The sequence below is a fragment of the Podarcis pityusensis genome (assembly GCF_964106645.2).
Source record: "Podarcis pityusensis genome assembly, chromosome: 12".
In the NCBI taxonomy this organism is placed as follows: domain Eukaryota; kingdom Metazoa; phylum Chordata; class Lepidosauria; order Squamata; family Lacertidae; genus Podarcis; species Podarcis pityusensis.
The window spans coordinates 23,561,330-23,585,323 of NC_138037.1; the positions used below are offsets into that span (position 1 = coordinate 23,561,330).

The 23,994-nt window shown below is 42.2% G+C and overlaps 1 protein-coding gene across 2 annotated transcripts in view; it reads right to left on the bottom strand.

Moving 5' to 3' along the window:
• PLXDC2 (plexin domain containing 2) overlaps positions 1 to 23,994 on the bottom strand; it is a 231,684-nt gene that overhangs the window by 36,064 nt on the left and 171,626 nt on the right. For both annotated transcript variants that reach the window (XR_013977955.1, XM_080974460.1), the window contains exons 5-7: positions 18,585 to 18,707; positions 13,369 to 13,487; positions 8,292 to 8,391 (exon numbers count right to left, since the gene is read on the bottom strand). Coding sequence is in view for 1 of the 2 variants with exons in the window: in XM_080974460.1 (XP_080830586.1) it covers positions 8,292 to 8,391; positions 13,369 to 13,487; positions 18,585 to 18,707 (342 nt within the window). In the remaining variant the exon portion in view is untranslated. The remainder of the gene's footprint in view (positions 1 to 8,291; positions 8,392 to 13,368; positions 13,488 to 18,584; positions 18,708 to 23,994) is intronic.

The window sequence follows — 23,994 nt, forward strand, 5'->3', positions numbered from 1 at the left end:
AGGAGAAGGGTAATTAATGGTGGGGCATCCGCACCACACTGAGCATCAACCAGAATTGGAGAAGAGAGCAGAATCAGAGCAGATATGGATTATTAGATCTCACAGAGAAGCCCAGCATGAAGAAGCAACACTTAGTTGCATAATGAACCGGAAAGACAGAATCAACCAATCTGCAGGATCAAGAAATCCAGATCAACATCATTGACCTCTTTCTCACTGAGGGAGACAAAGGGATCAAAACAAAGACCCACCCTCCTGGAAAAGGATTTTGATCAAAGGACAGTGCTTCACTCATATCCCAAAAGGAGCTGGTAAGCAGAATCCTTATAATCCTGAAAAGGATTAATCTATCTCCCAAAGAGGAAGGCTTCCTCTTCCTCCGGCTTCTCCACATTTTCTTTTCACTTTCCCAATATCTTGGCATGAGCAGCTGAAAAACAGGGAATGTAAGGAGTACAGGTAGCTGCCTCAGAGAGAAGGCAGGCCCACACCCTACTTGTAAAGCATACCCAACACACATTTAAAGCACATGACTTTCCTCCAAAGAATTCTGGGAACTGTAGTTTGTTTAATGGCACTGGTGGGGTTGGTGAGGAGGAAACGATAGTTCCCAGTATTCTCTGTGTGGGGTGGAAATGTGATTTAAATGTATGGTACGTATCTGCCCTAAGTCCATTAAGGTCAGTATTCCCTGCACTGAGCAGCAGTCCAGGGTTTCAGGCAGGGGTTTCTCCTGGAGAGTCAACCTGGGACCTTCTGCATATGAAGCAGGTGCTGCACGACTGGGCCAAGTGATTAGGGGGTCCTTGACATGTTACCATTTGGGACTTTCTTTTTTTAGAGCTATGAAAGAGGAGCCTTCCTATCCCATTTTCCCCACCTTGAGGTCTCATACTTCCACTTTACTTCCACTGGGGTACTGAAACCCTGACAGACAGAAACCATTTGCAGGAAAAACATTCCCCATGCAGCATTTAAAGGGCTGCATTCCCCTCTCAGCTTAGTCTACCTCACAGGGTTGTCGCAACGATAAAAATGAGGTTAGTGGCAAAGCCATGTCCATTGCTCTGAGTTTCTCAGATGATAACAATGAAAATCAATCAGCAGATATGATTCCTCGCTTACCTGCAAGCAAGATGCAGCAGTGAGTGGTATTCTACTAATCTGTCATGTCAATGAAAGGATTGCCGTTACCCCCCACTCTCTTTGTCTTGTGCCCTCCCCAAATCCGCTCTGGAGGGCTGGGGGAACCTCTAGAACAGACTTAAGGGTCAATAGGGGGAGGAGAAATGAAGTATTCCGGTCACACAAGTGGCAATCCTAATGTTGATGGAACCCTGCCTTAGCGTGGCTACAACCCAGTGAGTTCAACAAAGCAGTCAGTACTGCCTGTTTAGCAGCAGTAATTTCTGTTATATACTGGCAAGGCTCCCTATACCCAGAGCACAGTGGAGGGTGCTTTTGTTCTTATCTTGTTTCATAGGCACATACTGGCAGGATGTGGCACAGAAACAAATCCACAAATTATTCTACTTAACTTCTTATCATGGCTGAGCACCATCATTGCCAATTAAATCAGCGTGTTATTTAGTTTAGGGCCAATTCTTTCAAACCCTCTTGATGAAAGGCCTCTCTCCCCCCCCCCCCCGCTTCTCTCTCTTTCCCTCAGATGTGAACGTAACATCCTATTAAGTGAATAAATTACTGCCACCCAGCCAGTCTGAATGAATTACTAGGAAGATTCTGGGCTAGATATCTATCCTGGAAGGTCTGATACCTGTCTGGCGCTCCAAATGCACTGGGCTAGAACATGTGTGCCGAGGCTAAGCTAATTTGGGCTGGATCTGAGAACCTTTGTTGCCAAGCGGGGAAGATTTATTCCCCCACAGTGACTCGCCCGTATGATGCACCTGCCAACACAGAGCATTGCAGGGATGTGTTTGAAATGAACTCCTGCCAGCGCCAGCGGCTTTGATTTGTTTCCCCCAAAGAAGTCGGGTCCTTCAGTCCAAAAAAGCAAGCCAATGAATACCTAAATAAAAATGATGGTACTGGCGCTTCAGCTGAACCTTTCAGTGTTCCGTCATTAGCAAAGGTTAACTCAGGGCACACTGGCTTGGCATAAGCTGGCAAATTCTGAATGTGCTCCTCAGGAACAGTATGAGAAAGGGATTGTAGGAAGCTATTAGGCCTTTGCGACAACACCTCTCATCAGACGGGAAAAGAAAGAAAAATGCCCACAGCTGAACTGCTAAGGTGACTGGCTCTAATAGTGTAAGGCTGAAATCCTACGCCAATTTATCTGAGAAGAAGCCCCACTGAAATTAATGGGACTTACTTCTGAGTAGACATATACAGGAATTTGGGAAGAGTGAATGTGTCCATTTCAGCTTCTCCTTTTTCTAATCTTAAATTCACTTTCTATATTTCTGTATCAGTTTGCATTTTTAAAAGGCCTCATGGATATTGACCAGCATTTTACTGCGACTTTCTCCTAATATACAGTTTTGCATTCAGTTTTGCCAAATACACACATTTCCACCCCAAAGCACTTTTTTCTGATATAATGCATTTTCACTTGTTAGTTTCACCAATAACCGTCAATAACCTCTTCACAGATAACTCAGAATCATAGGCACAGAGAACTCAGAAACATAGGTCGGGGCCCTTAAGAAACTACAACCCCCAGAATTCTTTGGAGGAAGAATCTTGTTTGAAGTGGTATCATAGCATTTTAAATGTGTGGCATGACTGTGGCTCAAGAGCAGGCGTCAGCACTACTGGGCCCCGCTGAGGCTCTGAGACCCAAACAGAGTATTCAAGGAAGCCAGGTGTTAAAAATGAGCCTGACTAGAACCATCTTTTGTATTCTAAACCAAATCCCCATGACCCCTCATCAAACACAATATTAAAAGCTGCTTTTTAATGGATGAACACTTGAGGAGGAGGAGATGTGACTTGAGGCCGAGCATTACAAATATGGCACAATAAATCTTACAGTGTAGTGATTACTGTGAGCATCCTACTGGAACCAGGGACTGGCACATCATCTCAGAGGCCAGGATCCAGGAGACACATATGTAATAGAAAAAGGGGACTCCCGGCGCAAGCACATCACTACAAACTCATATTTCCTACTGACCTGTCAAAGCAGACCCACGTCCTTTAACCTTCCTTCTCCCCCACTTTGCCTCTCTGTCACTTGCCCAATACTGCTAACTTCCCCTTCTCTGCCTGGAAATGCCAAAGGGAATGAACAGCTAGGTGCTGGGCTATACGGTGCTTGCGTCTCAGGATCTTGACTGAGTTGGCACCCTGCAACTTTCTCTAGTCAGTGAATGAAGAAGAAGAAACCATAGAGGGAGGATCAGGAAGCTAGAGAGTCAGGAAGGACAAGACTGAAGGACTTGAACCTGCACTACAGCCACTGCTTTCAATGCCTGACACCTAAACAGCACAGATGAGGAATGTGCTACCAAGCCCTCTTTCTCCTATCTATATATAGGTTAACTGAGGGAAGTTCATGGAAGGAAAGTGTGCTCTCCCTTCCTATTCCCCACATCCCCATAAACCCTAGCTGGAAGGTTGGGGACCCACCTGAACAATGTGGAATGGGCTACAGGGAGAGGGAAGAGCTGCCCCCAATCTGACCTGCATTAAGGAAGTTCAGAGTTTTATGCAGCTTCTTCCCCTTTCACATATGAAAACTTCTTGAGCAATGTTGGATGGGTTGCAGGAGGAGTAGAGAAATTCTCCCAGTTGGTCTTGGTTTTTAAGGTACCGGTAAGTCAAACTTCACAGAAGAAATCTTTCCCGTACCCTCCTTCCCCCTGCCCCCAAAAAGCCTCTCTGGAGATCCCACAGTCCTCCTGAACAATATGGGACAGGAAACAGGGAAGTTGCTTAACTTAAGGAAGTTGATAGGAAGAAAGCTTCCTGTTGCCTCCTTACCCCCAGCAGCCTCTGTGCCACCTCATTCAACATTTTTCATTAAACTCCACACCCTTCAGAGGTTTTTGGAGGAGGTGGATTACAGGTAGTTGAAGAGGGTTGAACAAATTGGGAGACTTTAGTTACTTAATCTATTTTAGGCTCCAATCCTTAAGATCTGTTCCTCCAGAACCACCCACTGGACCCCCTTCCCTGTACTCCTCTTTGAGTTTTCCAAAGCTCTGCTCAAGTACATTAGTGTGTGTTCACAGTGTATCTGTTTTCTTCACTCAAAGCCAAGGGGAATGCACTGGGTCTGTTTTTTGTTATATGGCTATATCATACATTTAAAGATTTCTGAGTGACACTCATTACTGAATGTCTTATGTTGAGTTTTGTAGGAGAAACCAATGACTGCACCGAATCCAAAGTCATTGATTTCTGTGAGTTATTATTAAAGAGATTAAAAGTTTGTTATATTCCTATCTATCTCAATTTAAAGAGGATAACTATACGAGTGAATGATTTATTTCTAAGACAATCATTTGAATTGATTCTTTCTTACAATCGAGGTGATAAACTGTCTCAATGTTTAGCCATCTATGGAAAAATCCTGTAGGCTAGATCAATATTTATACTGTCTATGCTCAAGATCACTTAACACAGATTAATTACCCCTTAGCACACCTTTACTGCCCCTTTGTTCACACAATCTGGATTATTAAAGGCAGGAGAAGTGCTAAATCCCTCCCCCCTCAAATGCATTCAGCGAAATCTAACAGGTGAGGATCCATGGTCCTAACTCAACTTTAGTCAGTGGCAGTGCTCCTGCAGAAAACGACTATCTTGACAGTGAAGATTTTCTTTAGAGATTACTATCAGGCAACCTCCTGCAGGTTAATTTATATGCCAGTGTGAATATGCCCTGTGTCCCAAGGATCTCTGTTATAAAAATTCCCCATCTATCATAGCCCATATGAGTTTTTGACAGAGTGCAACAAATACAAATTTAAGGACACTTAAAGGCCTTTTAAAATGGTTCAATCTCCAATGCTGGAAACAGTGGTGGTACCTGTGGCCACATTGCCCAGAGTGAGTCCCACCCTACCCCACCCCTGCCCAGTGTTAGTGGTTGCTGAGTTATAATAAAAATTCCATGCCATGTGGCTTGATATTAGAGAAATTCTATCCATGTCTATTTAGAAATATCCAAAAAAGCCCAATGGGACTTAGTCCCAGGTAAGTGTGTATGGAATTGCAGCTTTATTCTCCTTGTGATGGTTGTCATCGCTCAATGAGTTACCACAGGGCAAATTGTCTTTTATCTACTCTATATCTGGGCTTCAGGCCACTTATTATTAATCGGGACTGTGAAGAATTATGTACTGGTCCAAAAATTCTTTTGCTAATTTATGAGTTTGTGTACATTTGTTGTGCAACTGTTTCCATCCATCCAATTCTATACTATATCTGAAATAGAATCATAGCAATCTCTGTGCCAATACATGTTTTGCTATGCCTCATCCCAATACAGTAATTATTTTCATTAAAGATACGAGAGTTGTGTGAATGGTCTTGGGATTTCTCCCCATGGCATTTGGCTCACACAAAGTTGCCCCAGAGAGCCAGAGGGAAGGGTTGGACTTGTAGAATAAAGTGGGTAGGAAGCAAAGGATGGGGAAACTGGCAGAAAATGGGTATGGCAGATGCAGGAATGAATGGGGGACTGCGAGAAATGGCCCTTTCCTGCATCACTGCATAATGTATGCCTGCCAGTGGTGGAATGCTCAGTTTGCTAATTTAATTATTCCATAAAATCCATACACCACTTGAATGTAAAAAACCTCAAAGTGGTATACGAAAGATAAAACCATAAAACCAAGGAAAAAGTACAACTGTCCTTTAAAAGTAGGGTAGGGCCTCTCCTGCTAATTTTAGGGCACAGGCATGCTAATAAAGAGAGAGACCCATTCTCTGTGGTGATGCCCTGTCTGTAGAATGCCCTCCCTTGGAATCACATATGGTGCCTATGCTTTTTTATCACTTTGGTATCATTTGTTTGTTTGGGCATTTGTAGGCTCCTAGTGTTTACATGAAGAAGTAAGGTTCTATGGCTTTTATATACATTGAAATGTTAAGGTTTCTCCTGTGTTTTTATCTATTCCTTTTTATCTGATTGTAAAGAGCTTGTGATTTTATTTCTTGCCCACCCTGGGATTCAGTCCTTTATGTATTTAGGTGTAAGGAGATATAGAACAATGCTTATATATCTCTAAGCCTCCTGCAAGAAACAAATAGTCCAACAGAACCATCAAACAGGCTAAGGAAAACTTTCTCACATCTCCCTTTTGCAATAATTGACTGGGTTGATTTATGGCCCGTTTAGCATCTTTGAAAAGACAAGAATGCAAGAACATGCACACTTAAGGAAAAGCTGACATAGGCTCTCTGTGGCCCAACTTGATTTATTTTGTCAGGAGAGTGGTATATTGCCTGCAGTTTCAAAAATATGTATCCGCTTTGCAGGATGGCGATGAATGAGCCTTTTCTTGAATATTACATACCAAAGGAGCCAAAAGAAACAATCTTTTTTTAATACAAAGTGGGATCCCCACCCATAGCTGTCAACTTACAGATTTGAAAATAAGGGACGAGCAGCCTCGAAAATAAGGGATCAGCAAACAAAATAAGGGATTTTCCGGGCACAGGTATGTTCAACTTCTGAGCCCCTCCGAGCCAAAGGCAGAAAGCCTAGCCAGCAGCCAGACGAAGCCTCAAGCGGTGGTTCCCACAGCGCAGCAACCCGGCAAAGGGGATACAGCAAGGAAAACCACCGTCACCTCTCCGCTGGGAAGCGCTGAGCAAAGGCGAGTCCCCAGCAACACGGCCGATTTGATCGGCACAAGGCATGCAAGCTCCACCCCCCAGTCGTTCTTAGACTCCTTATTGGGTGAGCAATGTGGCCAAGCAACACAGTTGGAGCCTCCCTCCTCCCAGGCTGGCAGGGAGGGAGGGAGGGAGGGAAAGGAGCTGCTTCCTTTGGAACCCGGGAAATTTAAGGGACATCATCAATAAGGGACAGCAGCGGGACATGGCGCTAGGATAAGGGACTGTCCCGCCAAATAAGGGACGCTTGACAGCTATGTCCCCACCCTTTACAAAGAAGAATTCTCAAATAGCTGCCAGTACTTTTGTTTCCAAATCCTGAAGCTGTGGGGCTGCTGGCTGCCCAGCCTCCTGTGCCTCTGTTCAAGGTCCCTCTGCAACACGTAAGACCTTCTAGAAACAGCTTTCTAGAAAGGGATATCATTCCTTAGGCAAGGCATATTCTCCTACACCAGGTTGACACATCAGGGCCACGATAGTGCTAAGCATGGAAGTGCCATCACAGTGTTGATTCTAATGGTCTGTGCTGTGATACGCAGCAAGGACATTGGAAAGGAATGGTCTGTAATCATTAGTCTGCCAACAAAAGAAAGAGTGAATACTAATTTTAACCTTGAAAGCTAAACCAGAGAGCCAAAGCAAAGATGATGGTGCCCAAAGTATTATTAACACACGGTGAGACGTTTTCCTTGGTTTTTAATGAAGGTATCCTATATTTGCTCTAAACTGTGCTGTCTTAATGAAAGGGGAATCTGTACTGTTGAACAGTTACAATTACGTGATCAGCTGGGATTAGTTAATTTCAACAAATTTACGTGACCAGCCGGGTATAGGCTCCTTAATCTCCCTTCAAAGAATGAAGAAACTGCCCATGGGAAATTCCAAGACAGTGAAAACAATGTATGGAATTTTCTTCAAAGCAAATCTATTCCAGTGGTAGCCAGCATGGTGCCATCTAGGTGTTGCAGCCCCATCAGCCTCAGCTAGTATGAAGGATGATTGTAACTGTAGTCCTACAACATCAGGAGGGAACCATGCTTGCTACTGCACGCTGTTCTGATAAATATTGTTTATTTCAGCCAGCTTAGAAAGGCATCTTATGTCCAATTTCTTTGCCTCTTCCAAAGCAAAATAAGAAACAACAACAAAACCATACAATTACTATTCTGGAAAACATGAAGGAGTATCCCATGGAATACAGAATTATACCATCTCCCCCTTTGGGCTAACAGCCACATTTGGCTTTATCGGTTCAAGACAAACAATGAAGCAATGAACAACTGTGGGAGTTGTAAACCAAAATGAAATTATATTTAAATTAACAAACTGAGACTTCATAAGCATTTTGTTTTCTGTTTAGTTAAAACATATTTTCGATCTCTTTAAATTTGTTTTCCACTCAATCATCCCCTCCCCTTCAAACACACACACACAGGCTTACGTAACATTCATTAGCATGCATTTAAAAAACATACTGGGAATTTGCTGGATCCTGTGGACAACCACAAAGGCATCTGACAGGCCCACCTTCACAGGGTGGTTGGTTGAACTGATCTGTGTCACTGAGACAGGAATCTGCAAGACAAAAATAGACAAATGCCATATGCATACCTATATATAAAATGCTCTCTTCTACCTGTACCCTACAATCTAATTGATAGAATCAAATGCTAAATAGAGTCAAAGCAATGCAGTCTGTTGCATCTGAACCCCCACCAATAGGCAGTTGCCCAGTGATGCCAACCTGTAATGGCATTTCTACTCACCAGCACAGCCTTGAATTGTCTTCACATTATCTAGATTCTCTGTACAGCACCTTTAGGCCTTTTATTTTTCCTTTTAATGAAAGGGACAGCTGGATGGGAGCTGACGAAAATAATACTGAAGTGTACTATGAGATTTGGCTCTGGTTTAGTACTTCAGTTTTGATGGACTTGTTAATCAATCCCTCATAAGTACTTTAGCAATTACAATTTCTAGCCTACCTTTCAGTAATCAACGAGGAGAAAGTAAATTTACTTTGCGCCAGCCAATTATAGGCTCCATTGTCAGTTCACTGCAGGGAAGAAACTCGCAAAACCTTGAAGTACAATGAATATTTTTTCCTCAAACAGTTTAGCTTGCTTATTGTGTAAACAGGCTCCTTTTAATGCTGTTTTGCTAACACCTAATAGAATTCTGCACACAGAGCCACACAGAAACTATATTACATTGGGAAATGAAATCCGTTTCTATTACTGAATATTTCATAGAAACTCTGTTCACTTTTGTAAGCACTAAAAGTGATAACCCATTTTGGCTAAGAGAGGGAAGTGGACTAATATAGGGAATCTAAGAATAGTTTTGTTTTAAAGAGCTGTGGTGTCTATTGCAGAAAGCAATCATTTAATCTTTGCATAAGCGGGGACAAAATAATGCTTGTAAGTAGTGCTAATGTTCAGTACTTCAAGTCTTCCACACATAATAAACCACCACTGAAATATCTCTACGTTATTTGGTGTATTTTTTTCTGAATTTTCCTAAAGCGACAACTCTTGCCTGCTCATTTAGGCAGTAATGAGCCTCCAGTCATATAATCACCAAGGAGCCATTACAGAAGTTGTAACATTTGCTGCCTTTGCAGAATGTATTGTGGGTGAGGAAGGAAACAGAAAAATAGTTCTGGGATAGAATGTGAAGAGTTTCTTCGGCTACATGAACAAAGGTATGTGATGCTGGAAAGTAGCCAGAAATGGCTGGATCCCATGATGATTTATCTTCTAAGAGACAATAGTGACATTCAAGCATCACAACAGGCTTTCATGAACTTTGGGCTCATGTGCTTCCCCTTCTTCCTCTCTTCTTTGCACAAAATGGGACCAGATTTAAACCTTCTGGTCACAGTTTGTAACAAAACGGTTTCTTGTTTCATCTGGATATGCAGAACTTTGCTAGGTAACAAGCTAGGATATGGTTTGAACCTGGTTTGTTTGTTTGTTTATTTATCATTACATTTCTATCCCAGTCTTCCTCCAAGAAGCTCAAGGTGGTTCTCCCACTCCCCATTTATTCTCACAACAACCCTGTGAGGTAGGTTAGGCTGAGAGGCAGTGATCGGCCCAAGATCATATTTGATTAATGAAAACATTCTATGCAAATGCTTTTGACTGTGGTTTGCCTTGTGCATCATCCAGGAATTTCACCTCCAGCGGCACAATAGTTAACCATGGTTAACAATATTTCATACAGGCCACTGTTTCCATTTAATCCAAGAACAAGAAACTGTTGTTTGTAGAAACCATAGTGAAATCAGGATCAAAGCAACTATGGTTTGTTACAAACTTTGGTTGGCCTGCAAAGGCCTGCCCCCATTTAACTGCTCATTTTGGTTCCCCAGAATAAACACAGTGCTCATGTCTGCCTCCTGAGAAACTTTACTGTGAACCATAGGTGTTGCAGAGGAAGAAAGATCAAAGTGTCCACTCCATACCATTAGGTCATGCTGCTGTTTTGGCAAGGGCTGCCTACTGAGAAGAGCGATTGACAGTAGGAAAGTCCCATGAGCAAAGCAGGAGTGAGGAAAATACAAAGGATGTCAAGAATGACCCAGAGGCTACTGCCAGAGGGCAGGTGAGTGCTGGGACCCAGAAGGCAGGATCTGAGTTGAGGAATCAGAACTGGAGGGACTAAACCAGGTGTTACAGCTAAGGCCCACACAAAGCCAAGCCAGATCCAAAAACACCTTGCTGCCCATAGTCCCAGACAGACAAGGAAGTCCTTCTGGTCTAGGACAGCTTGGTAGGCAGAGCCAATTCACAACCTGAGATCATTTCACAAGCAACATGTTCTTCACTAGCTAGAGAGTATCAGCAAGATATTTCCAAGCTGCAGTTTTGATAACCCACCATGTGGGGCAGAAGCACCCAGAACTAAAGTTTGAGAACAACAGCTCTGGCAGGTCCTGACACTGTGCCTTGTATTTTTAAGGGTGAATCAGTGCTTAATTTTCCTTTTAAAAAACTGGATCTACTATTTATGTTGATGCCGTGAACAGTTGACAAGAAAATCATTACGCTGTGACGAAAAGGCTAGGGCAGCATCTGATGATAGGCAACGGACAAGCTGACAGGAGAAATGATTTGTTTTCATGTTAATATTTATTGGTTGAAACAAAAACTTCCTACTGCACATGAGAGTCATAGAAACCATCCCCAGGAAAATGTTTTTTCAGTGCCAGCTGAGACGTTACTAGAGTTGGCTGGCAGGTGCAAATCAGTAGCAGCTGATGGGGGAACCCAGAGCTCGTCTCCCATCACTGCAGCTTACCTGGGCAGGCCTGGGGTGGGGCGGTGGCAGGGTCAGGACTGCCCAGACACACAGGTGGAGCCAGCCTGGCTTTTCCAACTGGTGCTTCCATACAATCCTGACCTGGTCACCGCCCTGGCCCATCCTGGTAAGCTGCCACAGCTCTGTCCAACCACATCAGATTTTTAAAAAAATAGTTATTAAATTTGTATACCGCCCTTCATCCAAAGATCACAGGGTGGTTCACAACATGGAAATACAAAATGAAGACACAAAATACACAATAAGCAAAAGCAAAGCAAACCAGTAACTCCCCCTTCCACATGACGACCTGTATGGGCAATCCATCTGGAAGATATTTGTATTTTAAGGAGTTTAGTGATCTAACTTGGTCATCTCTTTCTGCCTCTGTTTAATTCCCTTCTCTATCTCTTGTTAAAGTTATTTGATGGTTGAGAGCAGCCTTTAATGTATAATCTGGTGGAAGGAAGAAGTGATAGTGATGGGTAACCTTCTGACCTCCTTTGATGGTAGACACTGTTTGGAGGAATCTGCGGTATTGGAAGAGGGGGCTAGCTAATTAATAATCTGCACTAGCTAGTCGGGCAAGGCACGTAGGCTAACAAGTTAGCTATCTATAAATCGGATGGTTTTTGGGCATTGTTCTGAAAAGCTTGTGCAGGGACTGATCGAAGGGCTGCGCAAACGAAGGCTACCGAGATGTCACTTCGCCACTTCTTGAGAAATTCCCAGTGGCAGATCGAAGTGCTTGCTTGGTAATGTATATAATGCTTGCTGTTTAGAATAAAATCTTTAACTTTTCACTCACTTGTGTTTGTATTGCTTCTGAATCTCAATAAAAGTACCACCTTGCATAGGGCAAGACAGGACCTCACCTCTTATTTCCATGGGTGCTAAGCTTGTAAGAGGCTTGAACCCTCCAAACCAAATCCAAATCGTATGGGAGAGCACACAGAGCTATTACTGTATTGGCCTGAATATAAGCCGTACCTGAATATAAGCTGCACCTTTAAAATTGGAGGGAGGAAAAGAAAAGAAAACCTCGCTGCTCCTGGCTACATACTTGTGGGGGGGGGGGAGCCACGCTGCGTTGCAGGCGGCCTTTCCCTTTCCTTGCTCTCTCCCTTCCCAGCCTTGGGGGAGAGGATGGGGGACTATGCGCAGGGTGGGCGCCGCTTTGCCACGCTCCTGGCACTGTTTGCCCTGTACTCTTGGCAGCATACCGTAAGGTCGCGAATATAAGCCGCACTTTAACTTTTCACAGTTGGAATTTGAGAAAAAAGTGAGGCTTATATTCAGGCCAATATGGTATATTTAACTAAAAAGACAGTCAAACTGTCACATTAAAGGGCTTAGGGATGCAAGCAGTGAAATATCAGGGCAAGTTAGTACACAATATTTATTCCATAAAATGGGATTGCCGGTTTCCCTCATGCTGTATCTTAGAAGAAGCTGCAGTAATCTTCTCTGATGCTATATTGAACACAAAGAGACTCCCTTGTGAGCAGAGTACTATTTACACCCATTGGATTTCTCTAACACTATCCAAACCCTCCTCTAAGCTTTCCATCATGAAATCAGCTTGGTGCCTTAATGCGATGTCAACTCGCCCGGTGCCAGGGCAGAGGCTGCACAGATACCCAGAAGCCCCTTTGCAGCTCTAGGAAAGGGCTGGGGTGCAACTGCATTCAAAAAGGAGGATTTGGGACCCCCAAATCCTGAATTCAACTAGCTCAGTAATGTTTATTTGCTCTAAATAAAAAGAATCATTGCAAGTAATCTTAAACAAATGGCATTATATCTGCACTCTATATTCAGCTAAAAGTCAAAGTAATTTTCTGCACACTCTCTGTTCCTTTTTCTTTCTAGTGGGGAGAATAATTCCTCACTAAAACCTCTAACCACTGCACCATACCTCCCAATGCTTTCTGCTATAGCTTCTTCATTTCCTGGATTAGTTCTGGAGGCAGATTTGGTCTGTGTAAAAATGTTACTGGGGGGCAAGGGAGGCACCGTGTGGTTTTGCCCAGTCCTCCCTCTCTCCTGGGATAACCCTGACTGTTCCTGACAGCAATCTCTTAGATGGGCAAAGAGCATCCTTTGAACAGTAGCATCTAGTCTTGGCAAAGAAAAAAGTCTTCTGCATTAAGATGGCAGAGCACTGGGGCTGTCACTTTTTAAATATTTCAGCTGCTTGAACGGAGCAGGATTTTAAATTTAGTAAATCATTTCTGTGCTTGAACTCACCTCTTTATAGCCAAATATGATACGCCCATCGTTGAGAAGTGTTGCTTGAAATGTGAAACTGCCCAGATTGTAATTATCTTGTAGATGTACGTGATCCCACTGGACAACCAATGCAGTACCTGTCAAGTCCAAAGCCGCGAAGAGGAGAGGAAAATGTCGCCGTAAATTATAGGGTAGCCATTCAGCAGCATCTGATACCATACAAAATGTAACTTTATAGCAATATCATCACTACTCCTACTATTGCTAAATAGGCCTTACAGTAGATAGAGCTTTATCTATTGTTCAGACATGCTTAGCCTACAGCATAGAAGATAACTTGACTGAGGGGTGTTCAAATACACCTCCAAACATCAGCCACCGCCTCAGCGGAAAACAGAAGGGAAGGTGGGTGCAGAATCCTGGCATCCAATGAAATGTGAACATGTTAAAAGGGGGTCTTTTCAATGTCAGAGAGCCCAAGACAGTGCAAACAGGAACTGAGCAGCAAGAAAAAACAGACATTTTCACACGGCATGGATTTTTGAGGGGCCATTCACTAACATGTTCCATGAACACCCCAAGAGGTACTCAAGCACCCATGGATGCCATGCTGGTCACCCCAACTCTGTGAATTTGTCCAATCTCCTTTAATGCAATTGAAGCCAGTGGCTACCCCTTATCTTGCAACAGCAAATTACAGAGTTTAATTAATACTGCAACTTTGTGAAGAGGCATTATATTTCGTTTAGATCTGTGACTAATGTTGTAGGGTTTGGAGTGGTGATAACAATGATCCTCAAATGAACTATTATACCATCGGGATAATAAATGCCAGATGTAGAACTGCCTCCATCCACAGCTGTGCCACCTGCCTGAATTTGAGGAGATGGCCCAGACAAAGCCTTCCTCCATTGGGATCAATTGCCATTTTGGCTTCATCTCTCCTTATTTTTCTCATCCCTCCCTGTTCCTTCTTCCTCTTCTATCATAGTTTGTAAGACATTGTTTTCCACTGCAAACCTCCCTGAGAGCTTTGACAGAAAGGTGATACAAGAATGAATGAAGATGCACACAAGTGGTCAGGATTGATACTCTGGTACCTAAGAACATGATATATTTATTATGGGCTGCCTGGGCTAGTACCTATACATTGATGCTGGCCTACCAAAAAATTCAAGCTAGTCCTTAGGAAAAAAAATTCAGACTTAGAAGCCACAACAGGTCAGGGCTGAGTGAAACAATGATGCTACGTTGTTGTTGTTGTTGTTGTTCTTGGTTTTGTTTTTTTAAACTCTCTGTGTGCAATTGTTTAAAATATTGTTTCCTATAAATCAAAACTTCTCACTTTCTTTCATCATAGGTTTTTCATTGTGTTATTTAGTTCATAACTCACTGCCTATAAAACTTAAGGATGTTTACCAAAATGCTGACACAGAAATGTTAATATTTAAAGCATTCCATTTTCACTCCATCCATTTATTATGCATAAGATTATCTTTTCTTATCTACTGCAAGCTTTCAGAGGGGAAGGGTATTAAATAATATACATCATCGGTGGTAAACATTAACTACACCGGCTAAATAGAATCACCATGAATTTATGGATGATGCCCATATTAATAATGGTGTTGAGCATCTTAGTTGCACGTGTCCCACTATTCTTTACGCACATTGTTTTGTTGAATCCCCATGGATCAAACTATAAGTCTGCACTCCTTCTGACCTACCAAGCTAGATGTAGCCTGTTGTTAAGATTTATACACTGCCCTTCATCTCAGGGTTGTTCACAAGATAAAAATACAAAATAAAACACAAACCAACAGTTAAAATAAAAACAAAGGCCTGGTTGAAGAGGAACCTTTTCACCTGGAGCCTAAAAATAATGAAGGCACCAGCTGAACCTCCCTAGGGAGAGCATTCCACAAACAGGGAGCTACTGCCGAAAAGGCCTGCTCTCGTGCTGCTACCCTCTGGACCTCTCATGAAGGAGGCACACAAAGAAGGGCCTCAGGTGATGACTGCAGAGTCCAGTTTGGTTTATATGGGGAGAGGCGTTCCTTGAGGTACTGCGGTCCTGAGCTGCTTCAGGCTTTATAGGTCAAAACCAGTTCTCTGAATTGGGCTCGTAGCTAATTGTCAGTCAGTGTAGTCGGGCCAGGATCGAAGTAATATGCTCAAACCATATTGCCGTGCTGAGCAAAGCCCTGGCATTGTGGCTTACCATGTGCTGGAAAGCCCCAGTTTTTGCAGTCTTGAATATAAAATTCCTGTTGTGTCTTTTTGTTGGATCAGCAGCTTGAAAATGTATTCCCAGGTAACTAGCATGCCCTACAAAAGTGGGGCAAATCCTTTTTTAAATATAAACAAGGGTGACAATGGGCAGCCTTGTCTTGTTCCTTTAGTTATTTTACAATTCTCAGTCAACACATCATTTACTATCAATTTTGCTGACTGTTCAGTATATATTGCCTTGACTTCTCTTATAAAAGTGTCTCCACAGCTCATGTACTCTAAAACTTTAAACATAAAATCCCAGGAGACATTATCAAATGCTTTCTCTGCATCTAAAAACATTAAGGCTGCTTATTTTTCATTCCTCACTTTTAAATATTCTATTATATAAATTATATTCCTAATAATGTCCTTCATTTGTTGCCTTGGCAAGACTCTGGCCTGATCATGATGGATTACCTCTTTTAATACAGTAAAAGCTGATACCGTCCTGAATACAAAAGGCATTGGGTTGTATTCAATCAACTCTCACTCAGAGTAGACCACTTGAAATTACTGGACCTAAGTTAGTCATGGCCATTAAATGTAAGAAAAGCCTGCTGGGTCAGGCTAGTAGCCCATGTAGTCCAGCATCCTGTTCTCACAGTAGCCACCCTGATACCTGTGAGAAACCTGCAAGCAGAACTGAAGCACAAGAGTACTCTGCCCTCCTGTGGTTTCCAGCAACTGGTATTCAGGAGCATTACTGCCTCTGACTGGAGGCAGAAGATAGCCACCCAACCCTCTTTGAAAGCCAACCAAGTTGGTGCCTCCTGTGGGAGTGAGTTCCATAGTTTAATGATGTGCTGCATGAATAAGTATTTTCTTTTATCTGTGCCCAAACTTCCAACATTCAGCATTGTTGGATGTCGACATGTTCTAGTGTTACGAAAGAGGGAGAAAAACATCTTTCTATTCACTTTCTCTGTGCCATGCATAATTTTATAATCTTTATCATGTCACCTCTTACTCATCTTTTCTCTAAACGAAAATATTCCCAAGGTCTTTAATTTCAACAGGTCTACTCTGAGTAAAGAATAGCTGAATGCAACTCCTCTTTAGTAAATATATAAGAGTTTATTTCAGGCATTTGCTTACAAAAAAATGCCTTCTGGACTCTGAACTGACTCTTTCCCTCACAGCATATGCTTTGATTCACATCTCAACAAGTTTTCCTTGTCAGAGTGACCTAACGACAACTCAGAATGGGTCAGTGTGATTCAAGCTCAATGCACCATGGAGAGTATCTTAAAGCATCACGATAATAGTTCAACAACAACACGCTGTAATTTATTCTTGTTTCTTACCAGCACTTTGGCGGAAATAAAAAAAGCAAGTCATTTAAGGGGGGAAATTGAAGCATGTTCATTATGTTATCTTCAAATGGAACTTTCACAATCTTGCTGCATAAATTATTTCACTGCATAGCGCATCACTGGATGGTGTGAAACAGACAGACATGTTTGCAATTTACTTTCTGAATATTGATCGGGTTGCTTCTATTTTATTTAAAAGCAATTCTTCCATACAAATATTCATTTTGTCTCGCAAATATTTGGTTATTATGCATATGCAATATGTGCATATATCGGTCCACAAAATTATATAGCCTATTTGGTGATTTGACAAGAGATAGATATATATTCATTTCCTGGTAACGAAACCTGAGAGTACATTCCTTGACATGATGTTGCCACTAGAGACTCAGGAGGCCTCACTGTCAAAGATTGCCTATTTCCAGCTCCAGTTGGTTCACTGACTATGGCTGTTGTTGGACCAAGATAAGCAGGTATCAGCAATTCATGCTCTGATGACTTTGCACTCAGATTACATGGGGCTGCCCATGAAAACTATCTGGAAGCTACAGCAAGTTTAGAATGCTATTGGCATGTCATTAGCTGGGGCAGCAAGATGGGAGAATATAACAGCAATCCTAAAAGCACTGCATTGGCTTACTAAGAATTACAGACACCTATTCAAAGTGGTAATAACTTATAAAACCTGAAATGACTCAAGCCCCAAGTGCCTCCTCCAATAGCCAACTTGATCCTTATCTTGACCAGTGTTCCCCATGAGGATTCATTGTGGGGGGATTTGGTAGAAATGGACATTTTGGGCAGTGGGGCTTCAACTTTGGAGTGATTCAGGCAAGATTTTCACCAGCCTTGTATGTATGTGTTCCACCACTGTGCTGCCTCTTGGCTCCTCTTTTTCCTGGTATGCTGTGATTCAACCTTCCTGAGCTAATTAACCTAGTTTCGCCATTATGCCCAAACTGGGAAACTCCAGTTATCAGGATCGGAACTAGCCAGGATCTTAATCCATGGCTAGAAGGTGGTTTAAAGAGCTTGAGAAGGTACTTAGGAAAGGGCAGTGCAAGGCTGGCCCCCACAGTTAGAAAGATCATCAACATCCCAGATTAATAAGCCAATATATAGGTATCCATGCAAAGGACAACATTCTATTATATAAAATTCTGTACTAGGTATTTGACCTTCGGGAGCTGTAGGTAAAGTAAGGCTTATTAGATTATTATATAGGAGCACTTTGCACACCATCTTGATGAGGGTTATTAACCTCAGGCATGCTCTACCTCTGGGTGAAAAATGACTCTAAGAATACAAAATGGTTCCTATTTAATGTACTGATGGTACCAGAGGGAACATATCCTTTTGGAAGACTAGAGGGTTGTCTTTTTCAGCTGATGAAGTTAATTGAGATTCATGACTAAAGTAAGATTTAGGACTTTAGCAGCTTGGGTGGATTACAATATTGGATAATGTTTGCCAACACAATCTACCAATAACATTTTAAACCATGGTATTTGACTCAGATGGATGGCTAGCCAGATGAATCAAACTTCTGAGAGCTAAATATTATAAACCGTCTTCTGTGTTTATTTTCCTACAAAGGACAAAAAAAGAAGAGCTAAAGGATAATCTGGCAGAAGGATTAATACTTACCATTATCAAAGTATCTGACAGTCGAGTTTCTTGACACACTAGGGTCAAAGTTGGCCATCAAAGGTGCGATGTATTGCGTAGCTGTTAGCATTCGATGCACAACTTCCCCTGTATATATAAAACCTATAATAAAGAAACAAAAGAGCAGAATCATGTCAACCACAGCTGAAAAGTTAATACATGCCAGAGTTAATTAGGTGCTGCCAGAGCTTCAAAGAGTTACTGAAGGAAAATTAATCTCATCACCAGGTTTTAATAATGAATCAAAGAACGGCAAAAGAATACAGAAAAAAACACCATAAAGGCCAAGAGAAGAATAGATTCCCACAAGGAACAAAAGTCAGGGGCCATATTGATAGGGAAATAATTCAGGCCAGTGTTCATCAGTTGGGATCTTCAGGTCACTTTTGAGAGGTGGGGAGAACATAAAGCCTGTTGCTAACATTATGTGGAAGATGAAGTGTCTTTCTGGTTTATACTTCTGTCTCTTACACTGCAATTCCATGCATGCTTGCTCACTCTGTTCCATGGGGCTAATTTACTGATAACTCTGTAAAGTGCACAGTATTTATTTGCGAGTGTGTTTGCTAATTATTCCATTGTCAAGCTCATAAAGCATTTGCCCTCTTCTGCTTTAAATTCTAGCTCACAGTCATATCTTGAATTGTGCAGAGATACAGAATTTCTCTTAAGAGCTTTTGTGTTCTTGGCGTTGAGCAAGCCCCTTGTGTTGCAGTTCCTAAGCGCCCAATAACCAGCTGGCTGAAATGCTGTGCAAGAGCTTTTCACAAGTGGGTGGAACAACTCACCTATCAGCTGTTTGATATCATAATGATGTCACTCGATTGACAGGTGGCTTGTCCCATCCACCTGTTCAAGCTGGTGGGCACCAACTGCTATCAACACCTGTTGTCAGATTGCGCTTGCTGTTTCATTGAAAGCAGGGATGGGGAATGTGTAGCCCTCCCTCCCTGATGCTGTTGGACTACAGCTCCCATCATCACTGACCATTGGCCATGCTGGCTGGAAGTGATGGGAGTTGGAGCTCATCAACAGCTAGGGAAGATCAGTCCCCCTGCCCTGGTCTAAAGCAGCACAGTCGCATCTGACCAATGCTGCAGATGGATTCACTAGGTAATACATTTTCTGCTCTCTCAGTAAATGTTGCACTGTGGATTGCTGCCACCCCCGGTCCAAAGTTACAGGAAGAAATAAAAAGAAAGGGAAAGTAACAAGATGGATAACTGCAAGCCAGGAAGCATTTCTGGGATCAAACGTCAACTCTAGTCATGCTTCAGTACAACTTGGAAAGAAACACAGGGTAAGTTCAAAGCATCCCACAGATTCAAAGCTTGAATGGACTCCCGCTGAACAGGATATTTTATCATTTTCACTAATACCCTGAGTAAATCGCAAATGTAAACCAAGCATATTTTTGAATAGGCTTGCACAGACATTTGGCAAGAGCTGGCTTATACTGTCTATGACCCAGTTTTCTGATGGTTACATTTGCTCTCTGTTGATTCATTGTGGCCCAGCAAGAATGTTCCAAACCTACAGTTTCCTGAACTACTTAATCTTTCCTTTGTGGGAGGGGTTTGGCATTTCCGGAAAGACTCTACAGCTTGAAACATAAGACACTGTCTTCTCAACTGCCTGAGTAAATTAATCAAGTTACAGCATGGAAAGTTATTAAGGAGGGGATTTAAAATTGTATCGTATAGCTTTACAGAAAGCCTTTAGACCAGGAAAGAAAAATTTATGAAAAGCACGGACTGATTAGGGATGACTTGCTGATACAAGTGCATTTGTTTTTTTTTTTGTTTTTTTGTTTTTTACTGTTTTATCATGTGTTTGCTGCCCTGGGGTCATTTGAGAGGAAGAGTAGGTTATAAATGTAATAAATTATATTCAATAAATAATGATGATGATGATTCTAACAGTAATAAATAACAACCACTACTACTGCTTTATTTTTGTTATGTAGCATGATATAAAGTACTGTCCCTCATTCTGCAACACAATAAAACAGAACAAAATGCACACACCCAATGATATCGGATTCTACAGTATTTCTTACATTTGATGATTCGGATCCAAATAACACATGAGTTGTTCTGCTTGCCCAAGACAGATCCAAGTGTCTCAGCAGCCCCCCACAATACATGTCAAATAAAACATGAAGTCATAGGGAAGGGCCATAGTTCAGTGGTAGAGTACAGTGGTACCTCGGGTTAAGTACTTAATTCGTTCCAGAGGTCCGTTCTTAACCTGAAACTGTTCTTAACCTGAAGCACCACTTTAGCTAATGGGGCCTTCTGCTGCCGCCGCGCTGCCGGAGCACGATTTCTGTTCTCATCCTGAAGCAAAGTTCTTAACCCAAGGTACTATTTCTGGGTTAGAGAAGTCTGTAACCTGAAGTGTATGTAACCCGAGGTACCACTGCAGATGCTTTGCATGTAAAAAGTTCCATCTCCAGTAAACCCAGAGAGTGCTGGTAAGGACTACTGGCTGCAACCCTGGAAAGCTGCTTCCCATCCATGTTGACAATACAGAGCCAGATGGACTAATGGTGTGGCCTGGTGTAAGACATCTTCTCATGGTCCTAACTTCTTTTGAAACTGAGGGGAGGCAGTTTTTGATTATGGCATGGAAGTCAATTGTGGTGGTGGTGGTGGGCATTTAGAAATCTTACTTGGTGTACCCAAGCGGCTCGGTGTGCCTGGTCTCTGTTATCCCAGCCAAATCATTAGCAACCTCAATTTGGGGGCCTGCTCATTCCTTCACACACTTGTCCTCTCCCCACTTGCATGCATTTGATGAAGTGGACTCTAATCAATGAAAGCTTATGGTGTAAAAAAACCCAAACTGTTATCCATCTCCCCGGATTCCCTCCATTGTTTTTATTTTGTCAGTTTCTGAAAAGCAATATCCTTGCACCTCGGGGCTAGTGTACTGAAGCATGAGTGCACTGCTTGAAGAACCTTTCTTCTCTCTTGTGAATCTGCCTGTCTAGCAAGGTTGGCTGTTGCAGCCCTCTGACATGTGCCATTGCCTTCTGAGGCAGAGTTGGTGGCTTTTCCTCTGGTGGCACCTTGCCTTCCTGCTCTAGGAAATTTAAGTTCTTTTCCCCCTTTTACTTGTGTTCCAATGGCAACTCAAAAATTCCTTTTCTGAACAAGCGTTCGATTCTGTCGCTGCTTAATGTACCAATTTCAAATGCTGCTCTTTGCTTTGCTGCTTAGTTTTGTTAATTTGTGCTTTAGCAAATGGAATAATGCCATGTTTATATAGTTGCTTTCTTTTGAGTGAAGAAAAAAGCAGGGCGTTGTTACTTTTTTTTTAAAAAAAAGAAGTAGTTGTGAGGTCTCCTTGTTCTGCTCAAAGTTGATTAGGTTATCTGGGAATCACTGGATTGAAAAAATGACCTTATTTAAAATGTATAGGAGTTTTTGCATTGACTTAATACTGTGAAAGCCTAAGTTGGTAAGACTCCACAGCCTCAGACTCATATTTCAAGCCTACCTAGGGAAATAAGCTGTTTGTCAAAAAAGACTAATTTACTTAATATAATTTAGATAGTGCTTGGTAGAACCATATGTTAAAAGCTCTGGCTAACACAAAGGTCGGTGCTTAATTAGCTGGAAAAGCAATTGTCTGTCAGTGATGACAGCACAATGAAAGGTTTTGTATGACAGAGTCTTCATCTGGGCAAAGCTTGCATGGCTCTTTGAGCATGGAAGCCGATTTGATGTTATTGGACAGGTTGCAGCAGCATATAGAGTAGGCCGATAAGTGCACAGAGTGCCTTTTAAGAGATTCGAGGTCACTTCCTCCTCTCGTCCTAGGGCATTTGGAGACAACAAACACATTGCTTAGAAAATCACTAAATCTTACAGCTTTCCTCTCAGCTTTCCTCTGAAAATGCATTAGTCAGCAAAAGCAGGATATAAGAGATGCACTCAAACCTTCCAGTCTCTTCAAATTTTATCATCTTTCCAGTTATTACTTAAGCCAAGAAAGTGTGAAGGCCCTTTGGAAGGAAAGGAGGGGTATAAATTTTAACAAATAAATAAATAAATAAGCACATTTCTATCCAAAAACAATCGCACCAGGACACAAAGTGGCTGACCTGGCCTATTAGATAATTCTAAATTACAGCCAATGGCATATCTTATTAATTTTATCAGATACCAGACCTACAACATGGCTGGAGCTGAGGTCCACAAGAACCTTCTCCTGCTTTCAGATAGGCTGGCTGAATGCAGAAAATTCACAGGTGCTCAGCATAGCAAACTACCATCTCCTCCAACTGCTAACATGCTGAGGCTGAGCAAGCTGCTTGTTTGAATCAAGCTGGTTGCCAAAGACAGACCTCTACCATATTAGGAAGTGCATCAGAGGTCCTACTGCCCCTCATACCTCCACAACTATTTGAGCACATAACTCCAGTTCTCAAAAGCTTGCACTGCTTTGCACTCTACCAGGCCAGCCAGATTCAAGGTTCTTGGCTGAATTTTATAAGGCCATTAACAACTTGAGTCCAGAATACCTCAATCTAGGATTTGTCCTAGATCATGGTCTGTGAGGGCCAGCAGTCTGGAAATAAATAGATACCACTGATGCTGACATTTCTACTGTAAAAACACAGGTTGCCAAGCAAGGGAGCAGTCAAACCCATAAGCAGGTACAGGGTTACCTGAGACTACTGCAGTCTCAGCTCTGGCTGTACCTGATTGACAAACATCTCAGACTGAGGAGCCAAGCCAGAGTCAGAGGTTTATAAAACCCTCACCACCCCCACCCCCAATTCTTGCAAAACTGGCATTTCCACTACCACTTTCTGGCTAATGCTTGTATAAGCATTAGGGATAAAAAGGGGGGAAAGTAAATTCAAAGAAGTTTAAAAGTTGGTAGATATAACCCAACTTGTTACATTTAAGGCTTGACCTTTTTCGGGGAGAGGAAGCAGTAAATGGTGCCTACTAAAACGACAAGATTGCACACTTATGTTGCGGTACACAACCTATGTAATTTTGTTTTGGCTACTCCATGCTCAGATAACCAGCAGAATGTGTGTCACCACACAAAAGGGATGAGTTATAACAGAGGATGTTCTCTAAAGGACCAACACATAAATGGATTGAAAAGAAAGAAAAACGGGGGGAATTTTATGTAGGCGTTTCCTGCACTATTTTTCCATAATAGAGAGGAGCTGCCTTGAAAGCAGAGCAGTGGGGTGTAAATTTTAAAATCTTTCTTCTCTTTATTGGTGAAACTGCACATGAAGGGTATACTATTGCTATTGCCAGCATGCTGTTCTGCTGCACCAAAGGACAAATACACAGGAATCATAGAATAGTTAGAATCACAGAACTGTTGTCAGGGACTGGGCAGACGAGGAATGGTG